General features: G+C 41.4%; 2 protein-coding genes across 3 annotated transcripts in view; one reads left to right on the top strand and one right to left on the bottom strand.

Moving 5' to 3' along the window:
- LOC120981117 (fatty acyl-CoA hydrolase precursor, medium chain-like) overlaps positions 1–12,732 on the bottom strand; it is a 675,808-nt gene that overhangs the window by 79,861 nt on the left and 583,215 nt on the right. The window lies entirely within an intron of this gene.
- The window catches only part of LOC120981115 (fatty acyl-CoA hydrolase precursor, medium chain-like), a 289,738-nt gene continuing 278,390 nt past the window's right edge, over positions 1,385–12,732 (top strand). The window contains exon 1 of one of the 2 annotated variants that reach the window (XM_040410611.1): positions 1,385–1,424. Coding sequence is in view for 1 of the 2 variants with exons in the window: in XM_040410612.1 (XP_040266546.1) it covers positions 10,011–10,012 (2 nt within the window). In the remaining variant the exon portion in view is untranslated. Of the gene's footprint in view, positions 1,425–9,977; positions 10,013–12,732 lie in introns of those variants that run through there. The other variant, XM_040410612.1, reaches the window with a different exon arrangement.

Here is a 12,732-nt window from a genome sequence, read left to right as displayed (position 1 = left end):
GCCAATTTCCAACAGTGCGACCTTCTCAGTGAGCAGGACAAAGGAATAAGAAAAAGGACAAAAGAGCAAGGGCGCCATACAGATACATTTTATTGAATAACTCAGTGCCTATACAAAAATTTTAATTACATGCAATTACAAAAGGATTCAGATCCAGGAGCTGGTTTTAAAATTGTAGATTTTTTTGTTCGTGTAATAACCCCTTTAACTTTTTTGCAGTGATCCAGTGGGTCACTGCGTGAAGGATTGAGCCACTTCAGGGAAACATCATAATGATGGATCTTCATTGAGGTATGACTGCAGGTAACTAAGATATCCTACTTGTTGTAGGCATCTGCACCGTCAGTAATTATACTGTTTAGTGGGGCATTTTAAAGGGAACCTGTCACCTGGATTTTGGGTATAGAGCTGAGGACATGGGCTGCTAGATCGTCGCTAGCACATCCGCAATATCTATTCCCTATAGCTCTCTGTGCTTCTATTGTGTAAAAATACTAACGATTTTATATATATGTAAATGAGGCAAGTAAGAAGCCCAAGGAGCTGTTACTAACGTTTCCGGAGCCCAGCCATGCCTTCTTTGAAGGAGCCCAGCACCGCCCCGCATCCTCCGAATCTTCTCCTTGCTCCCCGACGTCACAAAGCTAGAGCGCCGTAATCTCGCGATACGCGAGCTAGCGCATGCACAGTGTCGGCATAGTGTTCCTTCCCTGTGCTGGCACCTTTCCTGCCAGTTTCACAGGGGAGAACTCCCCACTTGTGCTGCTGTTAGGACTAAGGAAAAACGAATTTAGCTATCTTATACATAAATTGGACTTGCAACCATTTAGAATATAATTAGTGCTGCAGATTCTTTTGCCCCTGGTGGTAGAACACCAAACACGAGTGTGAAAGTAGCCTGATTTGTACGCATGCGCTCACTTTGAAGCCTTAGTAGGTTTCCTTGTCATTTAGCTACAAGCTGCACAGGCCATTTTATCACACCATCACTGTATTCTGTGTTATATGCTTTGATGGTGGAGGGCGTTATTTCAGAATGGGAATAACCCCAAAACACATCATTATTTAACCTTAATTTTCACATATAATTTTCTGGGTTTATGTAACCAGAGCACTCGGCAGCTCTCATATATATTCTGTATAAACCTTCCAAACCAGTTTCTGTTGATTTACATCTGGGTAGGTGCCACAGGGACGGTATAACATATACCATGCACGTGTTTTATGTAAATAATGATGTCCGTACAAACTGTTCCGTACTTAGATAGTAACTAGAAATGTAGCTGTGACCTCAGATCCCCTTCTGCAACAAACACTCTGAGCTGGAAGAAGAGCATCCACTGGTGACCACAGCTCACAGGACATGGCGATTCTGCGACACATTCTGCTCCTCAGCCTCTTTATTCTGACACCGATCGCAACAGGTGAAAACTAGGTTGCAAGATACTAGAGGGCAGAATGCAACCCATGTAATATTCCTGTATATAGGAGCAGTATTATAGGAGTTATATTCTTGTACATAGGAGCAGTATTATAGTAGATATATTCTTGTGCATAGAAGGTAGTATTATAGTAGTTATATTCTTGTACATAGAAGGTAGTATTATAGTAGACATATTCTTGTGCATAGAAGGTAGTATTATAGTAGACATATTCTTGTACATAGAAGGTAGTATTATAGTAGACATATTCTTGTACATAGAAGGTAGTATTATAGTAGTTATATTCTTGTACATAGGAGCAGTATTATAGTAGTTGTATTCTTGCACATAGGAGCAGTATTACAGTAGATATATTCTTGTACATAGGAGCAGTATTATAGTAGTTATATTCTTGCACATAGGAGCAGTATTATAGTAGATATATTCTTGTACATAGGAGCAGTATTATAGTAGATATATTCTTGTACATAGGAGCAGTATTATAGTAGTTATATTCTTGTGCATAGAAGGTAGTATTATAGTAGATATATTCTTGTACATAGATGGTAGTATTATAGTAGATATATTCTTGTACATAGAAGGTAGTATTATAGTAGATATATTCTTGTACATAGATGGTAGTATTATAGTAGTTGTATTCTTGTACATAGGAGCAGTATTACAGTAGATATATTCTTGTGCATAGAAGGTAGTATTATAGTAGTTATATTCTTGTACATAGATGGAAGTATTATAGTAGTTGTATTCTTGTACATAGGAGCAGTATTATAGTAGTTATATTCTTGCACATAAAAACAGTATTATAGTAGTTATATTCTTGTGCATAGGAGGCAGTATTATAGTAGTTATATTCTTGTACACAGGAGGCAGTATTATAGTAGTTATATTCTCGTACACAGGAGGCAGTATTATAGTAGTTATATTCTTGTACACAGGAGGCAGTATTATAGTAGTTATATTCTTGTACATAGGAGGCAGTATTATAGTAGTTATAGTCTTGTACACAGGAGGCAGTATTATAGTAGTTATATTCTTGTACACAGGAGGCAGTATTATAGTAGTTATATTCCTGTAAATAGGAGCAGTATTATAGTAGTTATATTCTTGTACATAGGAGCAGTATTATAGTAGTTATATTCTTGTACATAGGAGCAGTATTATAGTAGTTATATTCTTGTACATAGGAGGCAGTATTATAGTAGTTATATTCTTGTACATAGGAGGCAGTATTATAGTAGTTATAGTCTTGTACATAGGAGGCAGTATTATAGTAGATATATTCTTGTACATAGGAGGCAGTATTATAGTAGATATATTCTTGTACATAGGACGCAGTATTATAGTAGTTATATTCTTGTACATAGGAGCAGTATTATAGTAGTTATATTCTTGTACATAGGAGGCAGTATTATAGTAGTTATAGTCTTGTACATAGGAGGCAGTATTATAGTAGATATATTCTTGTACATAGGAGGCAGTATTATAGTAGTTATATTCTTGTACATAGAAGGCAGTATTATAGTAGTTATATTCTTGTACATAGGAGCAGTATTATAGTAGTTATATTCTTGTACATAGGAGCAGTATTATAGTAGATATATTCTTGTACATAGGACGCAGTATTATAGTAGTTATATTCTTGTACATAGGAGCAGTATTATAGTAGTTATATTCTTGTACATAGGAGGCAGTATTATAGTAGATATATTCTTGTGCATAGAAGGTAGTATTATAGTAGTTATATTCTTGTGCATAGAAGGTAGTATTATAGTAGATATATTCTTGTGCATAGAAGGTAGTATTATAGTAGATATATTCTTGTGCATAGAAGGTAGTATTATAGTAGATATATTCTTGTGCATAGAAGGTAGTATTATAGTAGATATATTCTTGTACATAGAAGGTAGTATTATAGTAGATATATTCTTGTACATAGATGGTAGTATTATAGTAGTTGTATTCTTGTACATAAAAACAGTATTATAGTAGTTATATTCTTGTGCATAGGAGGCAGTATTATAGTAGTTATAGTCTTGTACATAGGAGCAGTATTATAGTAGTTATATTCTTGCACATAAAAACAGTATTATAGTAGTTATATTCTTGTGCATAGGAGGCAGTATTATAGTAGTTATATTCTTGCACATAAAAACAGTATTATAGTAGTTATATTCTTGTACATAGAAGGCAGTATTATAGTAGATATATTCTTGTACATAGGACGCAGTATTATAGTAGTTATATTCTTGTACATAGGAGGCAGTATTATAGTAGTTATAGTCTTGTACATAGGAGCAGTAATATAGTAGTTATATTCTTGTACATAGGAGAAGTATTATAGTAGTTATATTCTTGCACATAGGAGCAGTATTATAGTAGTTATATTCTTGTACATAAGAGCAGTAATATAGTAGTTATAGTCTTGTACATAGGAGCAGTATTATAGTAATTATATTCTGGTACATAGGAGCAGTATTATAGTAGTTATATTCTTGATCATAGGGGCAGTATTATAGTACTTATAGTCTTGTACATAGGAGGCAGTATTATAGTAGATAAATTCTTGTACATAGGAGCAGTATTATAGTAGTTATATTCTTGTACATAGGAGCAGTATTATAGTAGTTATATTCTTGTACATAGGGGCAGTATTATAGTAGTTATATTCTTGTACATAGGAGGCAGTATTATAGTAGTTATAGTCTTGTACATAGGAGCAGTAATATAGTAGTTATATTCTTGTACATAGGAGAAGTATTATAGTAGTTATATTCTTGCACATAGGAGCAGTATTATAGTAGTTATATTCTTGTACATAAGAGCAGTAATATAGTAGTTATAGTCTTGTACATAGGAGCAGTATTATAGTAATTATATTCTGGTACATAGGAGCAGTATTATAGTAGTTATATTCTTGATCATAGGGGCAGTATTATAGTACTTATAGTCTTGTACATAGGAGGCAGTATTATAGTAGATAAATTCTTGTACATAGGAGCAGTATTATAGTAGTTATATTCTTGTACATAGGAGCAGTATTATAGTAGTTATATTCTTGTACATAGGGGCAGTATTATTGTAGCTATATTCTTGTATGGCAGCAGTATTATACCAGTTATGTTCTTGTTGTTAAGTAGTTATAGGTTAAAGATTTTACAGATTACTATCTTCTTAATGGCAGCACTCTTATTCAGTATGGTAGTGCGCTGGCCACAGTGCCAAATATGTTCAAGGATGGTGTGATAGTGATGGACGAACATCGGCTGGGACGGTTCGCTAACGCGAATGCACGTTCGCGATCAAATGTTCACGAACCGTGCGTTCGCATCACGTCCATTGACTTTAATAGCAGGCGAACCTGAAAAACCTTCAGGTCATATTTGCAGCCACCAAATACAAACTATGAGTGCACAAATAGTCCCACAACATGGACAGTGACCTACCAGAGGGGGATCATTGGCAAAAATTCCCACAAAAAATATTTATTTTAAGTGGGGGCCATTTTTATGCATCTTAAAGGGGAAACTCTCAAAAATGTGCTCTGCTGGAGTCTAGAAAATTTTTATTTTCTATAAGTTTGATGTATACAAATGTGCAGCACTCCACGTTTTTGTATCCTGCAGAGTCCATTAAAAAAATGCATACGTTAAAGTCAAAAAAATTTCTACCATGGAACTGTATGGTGAACGGACGCCACTGTAAGGCATCAGTCTGAGGCATCTGTTAACGCAAACATTTTTGGTATGCATTAAATGGATGGCAACAATAGGATGTGAAGCCACCCCTAAGTGTCAGAATAAGCACCAGTACACAGCAGAGCAGCGCGGCGGAGAGGGGAGGCCGCCATGTACTGACAGGGCGCTAACTGGTCCTGGTGGTCAGGGATGAGGACTGTGCTTTCCAAGGATCATTTTCTACTGGGAAATACAGGCCAAAGTATAATACACTAGAATCTATATAATATAAAGAAATTAGCCCTACCCCTGAATAATAATACAATTAGGTGATCATTTATTATATAGAAATCCGTCTATGTCAGGCGTATTTCTGACACAGATTGTGGCGCAAAGGTCCTTAGCACTGCAATCTGCATATTTATACCGCTCATGCCAGGTCTAAAAAAGGATGACGTGGGCAGGGAAAGGAGGGATACAGTTATGGCCATCCAGTTATTGGATACCACCGCCATACATTGACCGGATAACACCGCCATACATTGACCGGATAACACCTCTGTACAGTGACCGGATAACACCACCATACCGTGACCGGATAAAAGGGTATAAGAGGGCACAGTACAGGGAATGACTAGGGGCACTGCACAGGGTGTGGTAAGAGGGCACAATCCAGGGTATAAAGGGGCACAGTACGGGGTGAGGGGCACAGTATGGGTTGGGGGGGCACAGTCACATGACCCTGTGACATTAGAAGGTCCTTATGGTGAATGCGGTTCATACGTCACCATAATGAGAGGCAGAGGAGTGAGACAAGGGTGTGATTATGTAGCTAGAGATAAAAAATTTAACTGTCGGCCAGTACAGGCCCCAAAAATTAGGCAATAGGCATTCACCTGACAGCAAAGAACTATGGATTCTGTGGCTGGAGGTACATTAGGCGGTCACAGGATAAATATGTAACTGTCAGCCAGTATAGGCCTAAAAAATTAGGCAATAAGCATTCTCCTGACTGCCGAGAAATGTAAACCTTTGCCCCCAACTTAGTTTATTGCAGCTAAAATAAAAACCACAGAACACCTTCCTTTGTTAGGTGGGAGTTGGTCACAGCTTTATTTAACTATTTATTTTTAACACCAACTTTTAGCTCTCCAAAACATATATCAAAAACACAACAAGTAACAAGAAGCAGTATGCCCCACGGAATCCCTCCGTGGGCAAGTCCACCTTCTTCTCCATCTCCATTGCACCGACCTCTGCAGTGACTTCTGTTGATAGTGAGCTGAAACAACATGGAAAAAAATAACAATAACCTGAAACCAGGGAGGGTGGGTGGGAAGCTGTTAAGGTGCTGGAGAAAAGAGGCAGGGCAAAAGGCCACTGCCCTTTTTAATAACACTGGCCAAACCACTCTCTGCGGCCAATAGGAACAAGGGGATGATACTGATATGTAACTGTCGGCCAGTACAAGCCCAAAAATTAGCCAATAGGCATTAACCTGACAGCAAAGAACAGGTCTTTTATGCTGCTGTATATACATAAGGCAAGGACCATTATTTGTTCTGGGTGGCGGCGGATATGTGTGGGCTGACATGAGGAAATTCAATTACACGTGGTCATCACAGGTGTTGAATTCCTCCGAGATCCATGCCTCATTCATTTTTAAAAATGTGAGGTAGTCCACACTGTTGTGAGCTAGGCGAGTGTGTTTATCGGTCACGATCCCCCCTGCTGCGCTGAACGTCCTTTGGGACAGGACACTCGACGAGGGGAAAGCCAAGAGTTCCATTGCAAATTGTGCCAGCTCTGGCCACAGGTCAAGCCTGCACTCCCAGTAGTCAATGGGTTCCTCGCTTCTCAGAGTGTCCACATCGCCAGTTAACCCGATGTAGTCGGACACCTGTTGGTCTAGGCGTCCCCTGAGGCTGGATCCGGAGGGCGGCTGTCGATGGGTTGGCTGCAAGAATGATCTAATATCCGACGTGACCTACAAATCTTCAAACTGCCCTCTTTTTGCAGGCGCGGTAGGATTAGTACGCGCACCTGTTTTGCTGTGGGTCGAAATTCCTCTGCCAGTGCCCGCAACAGCAGAATGCAGCATCTCTCGCAGCAAGGCCTGGAAATGCTGCATTCTGACAGCCCTCTGTGATGCTGGTAACATGTCCACCATTTTACTGGGGGTCTAAGTACGTTGCCACCCAGTACAGGTCCTTGACCTTTATGTTTTTTTATGGGGGTCTCTCTTCAAACACTAGAGCATGAAGGTCCCCATTTGCACTAAATTGGAAACGGTTGAGCGCCCTGATTCCTGCTCATTGCCCAGGAGAATGTCGTCCTCGGTCTCCTCCCCCCAGCCACGGACAACACCAGGGATCCTCGAAAAGTTTAAAGCCTGCTCTTCTTGCTCCTCCTCCTCCTCCCCCCAGCCACCATCCTCCTCTGACTCCTCTTCAGACTCCTGCTGACTTGTCTCAGATGGAGTAGCCCCCCCTGGGAATTTATTCAGCATTGCGACTTCCTCGTCTTCCAGCTCCTGCTCCTCGAAGGCTTGATCAATGACACGACCCAATGCATGCTCCAGAAAAAAGGCGTAAGGTACCATGCCACTGATGGCGCCCTGGCTGCGACCGACCAGTTTGGTAATCTCATCAAATGGCCGCAGAAGTCTGCATGCGTTGCGTATGAGCATCCACTGGCGCGGTGAAAAGAAATCAAGCTTCCCAGAACCTGTCCTGCCGCAGAGTTCATACATCTAGTCGTTAACAGCACATTTCTGCTGGAGCAGACTATCAAGCATATACAAGGTGGAGTTCCAGCGCGTCGGGCAGTCACAAATCAGACGTCTGACGGGCAGGTGGTGTCGCCGCTGAACGTCAGCAAGGCGGTCCATGGCCGTGTAAGATATAAAATGGCCAGAGATTTTCCTGGCCTGCTGCAAGACGTCCTGGACCCCGGGGTATTTGACAACAAATTGCTGCACGACTAAGTTCAAGACGTGTGCCATGCACAGCACGTGTGTCATTTTGCCCTGTTTCAGCGTGCTCAGCAGATTGGCACCGTTGTCGCACACCACTTTACCAACTGTCAAATTGAGCAGGGTTAGCCACTGATCGGCCTGTGACCGCAGAGCTGAAAGCAGTGCAGGACCAGTGTGGCTCTTGGTTTCCAGGTACAACAGCCGCAGCACAGTATGGCAACGTCTCACCTGGCACGTCGAATAGGTTCTGGGGAGCTGGAGGGGTGCAGAGGAAGAGGTGGTAGCAGTGGAAAAGGAGGAGTCAGCCGAGGAGGATGGAGTAGGAGGAGGAGAAGAGGCATTCCTGCGTGCAATCCGTGGCGGTAACACCAAATCCACACGGGTGCCACGGGTTACATGCTTGACGGCCGTCAGAAGGTTCACCCAGTGGGCAGTAAAAGTTATGTACCTTCCCTATCCGTGTTTGCTAGACCACATGTCTTTGGTCAGATGTATCTTGGCACCGACTCTGTGTGCCAGAGATATATTAACTTGCCGTTGAACGTGGCCCTATAGCTCTGGGATGCCCTTCTGGGAGAAATATTTCCTCCCGGGGACCTTCCATTGCGGTGTGCCAATGGCCACAAATTTTCTAAAGGCCTCCGAGTCCACCAATTTATATGGCAGTAGTTGGAGGGCTAGCAGTTCCAACAAGCCAGCGGTCAGCTGTTGGGCAAGAGGGTTATCCCACGTCATCATTTTTTATGCTCGAACATTTGGGCCACGGAAGCCTGCCTTGTGCCAGATGAACGCGACGACGGCACGGTGGAAGGTGGAGTGAAGGACAAATGGGAGGAGAGAGGAGCAGAAGGAAAAGAGGAGCACCGGGAGTGTGGCTTTGTGGGTTCTGACAGCGTTCCTCCCACTGGGCTCGGTGATGGGAGGTAATGTCTTTGAATGGATGGGAAATTAATTCTTCTGACTCGAGTGGAGGGGCTATGGTGGTGTCTTTGGGGGTGCACACAGCAGAGAGTGAGGAGGGTGCAGATACAGAAGATGAGGAGGGTACAGAAGCGGAAGGCGGAGTGAGCCACTCAACCAACTCACCTTCTATAACTTCCCACTTAGGCTCCGGCCTGGTGCACCTGCCCTACCCCTACCACTTCTGTGGAACGGCCTGCCTTTTCCTCTGCCTGTTATTTTCAAAATGACCCTGTGCCAAAGTCCCTAGAGAAGAGCAGTGTTTGGTGGAAGCTGGTATATCACACCTCTCAATCAGTATTTTGTGGAAGCAGGTATATCAAACCCCTCAATCAGTATTTTGTGGAAGCTGATATATGGCAGGCCTCAATCAGTTGTTAGTTGAAGCAGGTATATCAACCTCAAGCAGAAATTTTGTGGACGCAGGTATATGGAAAACCTCTATCACTATTTTGTGGAAGCTGATATATGGCAGGCCTCAATCAGTTGTTAGTTGAAGCAGGTATATCAAAACCCGCAATCTGTATTTTGTGGACGCAGGTATATGGAAAACCTCTATCACTATTTTGTGGAAGCTGATATATGGCACGTTCCATTTAATATTGCAGCTGACCAGTCTATGTTCAACTAGTACGAAATTAATGTTCCAGTAAGGAAAACCACAAGAGAGTATGTGCAATACTATATAATGGGAATATTTCCAATAGTAATATTACTAGTATTGAAATAGAAATAAAAACATTTTTCTGGCTAGGTCAGAATGATGAAAGGCCGATAGTGACCACAAAATATGGACAACTACGGGGCGTTACGGTGCCAGTAAAGGAAACATCAAGAGTCGTTGATGTATTTTATGGAGTACCTTTTGCAAAACCTCCAGTCGGACCTCTGAGATTTGCTAACCCAGAACCTGCTGAACCCTGGAGCTCTGTTAGAGACGCCTCTGAGTATCCCCCCATGTGAGTCCTTTCTTTGAATTCTAAGAACTTCTAATGAGAATGTGTTTGTCCTGATATGTAAATCCATAGAATTCAAAGCAGATGTACTTGGTTTTTCTCATGCCTGTATATAATGTACATGTGACTTCTGAGGTTAGTTGTTGGGACCGAATGATTAGGAGGGTTTTCGTAGCCGAGGGATGAACACACATGCACTGATAACTTTTCAGTTTTTATTTCTTTATGCACAGTATGTTTTCATTCCATTGTGTCAATGTGGACTATTCTCGGGTCCATTATGCAAAATATAAATTAAAATCAATTTCACTTCTAGGTTGTAAAGCAACGAAATAGGAAAAACACAGAGGGGGTGACTACTTTCACAAGAAACTGTATAGCACCATACTGATATGTATATTTGAAAGACCAATGAGGTACATGGAGATACATTTCATTGCCTCTGTATATTTCAGGTGTATACAGGCAGCAGGGTTTATGACTGAATCAAAAGCATCTTACCAATCCTCCATTATGCTACCCCCGATCTCAGAGAACTGCCTGTACCTGAATGTGTATACTCCAGCCAACAGAGACCAGAAAACCAAATTACCTGTAAGTGCCAGGAAATCAGATGGTAATACCTTGATACTTCTTGTAATATGGTAATTTTCAAATGCTATTTCTCCAGCTATAGTGACCCTTAAATGGGTCACAATAGCTGTGCTGTGCTTTGACAACCACAGTTTTGCAGAGAGTTATTCTTAAAGGAGTCATCCCATGACTAATGTAAAAAAGGAAAATCAGACATCGTGTAGGACACGACAATCTCTCTCTAACAAAGCTAGAACCAGCCCTGTACCTCACATGGATCCAGTGATCTCCCCATTCATTGATCTGATAGATTTATATCAAGCTGACAGCTGAAGGGGAGTGTCTTTTCTGTTGCAGCTCAGGGTGTGTGTCCATCCTCTACCTATCACAGCTCAGAGGGCGTGTCTCAGCTCTCCCTATCACATCTCAGGAGACAGTTGAAGGATGAAACTGAGCATGTGCGGCCTTCTCAGTGAGCAGGTCAAATAAATAATAAAAATAAAAAAACAGCAGGTGGTGCTATACAGATACATTTTATTTAATAAAACTCAGTGGTTATGCTAAATTTTTAATTATATGCAATTAGAAAATAATTCAGATCCAGGTGCTGGTTTGAAAACTGTAGAATATTTTTCATTGGACAACCCCTTTAAAAATTGTCTCCTAGTCTATTATATTGCTAGTAAATGTACAAAAAAGAGCGTCATTCAGTCCAGGTACCATAGAGCCCCACTTAACGCCATACATGTGAGTGATGCTAATAGTCCCTTATAAACTGTCACCCTATTTTTGGGGGGTCACATATGAGGTAGTGGCTCCTTAAGAATGAGTTTCTAATAAATATTAATCTGTTCCCCTTTTTTCCTAGGTCATGTTGTATATACATGGTGGTGGGATGGTGTTCGGGACGGCCAGTACATATGATGGCTCTGCACTTAGCGCCTATGAGAACGTAGTGGTTACGACCATACAGTACAGGCTGGGGATCGTAGGATTCTTCAGGTAAAGATCTATCACTGCTATATAATGTATCTTCACCATTCCTCATCATTGTACAGGTTATATATAGGGTTAATTTACATAAAAATACTGAGTAATTTTGTAAATATATTTCAGTGCTAATCTTCCATCTATATTAAACTCCAGAGCAGCATTCACAATTCTGCTGATCTATATAGAAAACAGTCAATACACATTGACCTAACACTTTATCTTAGCTTAAAGAGGACCTTTCATCAGTATAATTTTAATAAACTAATAACCCTACCTAATAGTGCGGCTTCCACTGATGTTCCCCCTTTTTTTTTTTTTCAAATAATAGCCCCGTTTGTTCTGGTGCAGCGCCTGTCACTCAAGCGCTTTTTTGTATGGGGCGTTGCTAAACTTTTTTCTTTGCTATGGGCCTTGGCTGAGAGCGCAGCCAATCAGAGCGCTCCTCTCTCAGCCAGGCAGAAGGAGCTAAAGTTCTCGCGAGAACTTTAGCTTCATAACATCCTGTTGCAGCAATGTCTAGGGGATGATTATGATACTTACCCTGCCGCTCGTACCGCTGCTTCCACACCCGTCGCGTCCCTCGGCCGGTCTATCTGATCTTTTGCTGATCTTTCTATCTGATCTGCCTGGCTGAGAGAGGAGCGCTCTGATTGGCTGCGCTCTCAGCCAAGGCCCATAGCAAAGAAAAAAGTTTAGCAACGCCCCATACAAAAAAGCGCTTGAGTGACAGGCGCTGCACCAGAACAAACAGGGCTATTATTTCAACATTCGGTGGTCGATTTGAAAAAAAAAAAAAAGGGGGAACATCAGTGGAAGCCGCACTATTAGGTAGGGTTATTAGTTTATTAAAATTATACTGATGAAAGGTCCTCTTTAATGCAGGGGAGAGGGCAGTTATATGCTCTACATATCATTAGCTGATATAATAATATATTTCAGCTAACACAGACAAAACAGACTATCAACCCTGCTTATCCTGTGTCTGGGTTAACCTCTCAGTTCCCAGGGACACAACCAAGGCATACCATGCACAGTTTAACAGTTTTAACTGCAGATATCGGTTCTCCCAAACTATACTCTTCTCACAGTACACAGTGACTCCACCAGCAGAATAGTGAGTGCAGCTCTGGAGTATAATACAGCATGTAACTCAGCAT

The sequence above is a fragment of the Bufo bufo genome, chromosome 10, assembly GCF_905171765.1.
Source record: "Bufo bufo chromosome 10, aBufBuf1.1, whole genome shotgun sequence".
Taxonomy (NCBI): domain Eukaryota; kingdom Metazoa; phylum Chordata; class Amphibia; order Anura; family Bufonidae; genus Bufo; species Bufo bufo.
The sequence above is the reverse complement of the archived record's forward strand: the minus strand, read 5'-3'. Positions and strand labels throughout refer to the sequence as shown.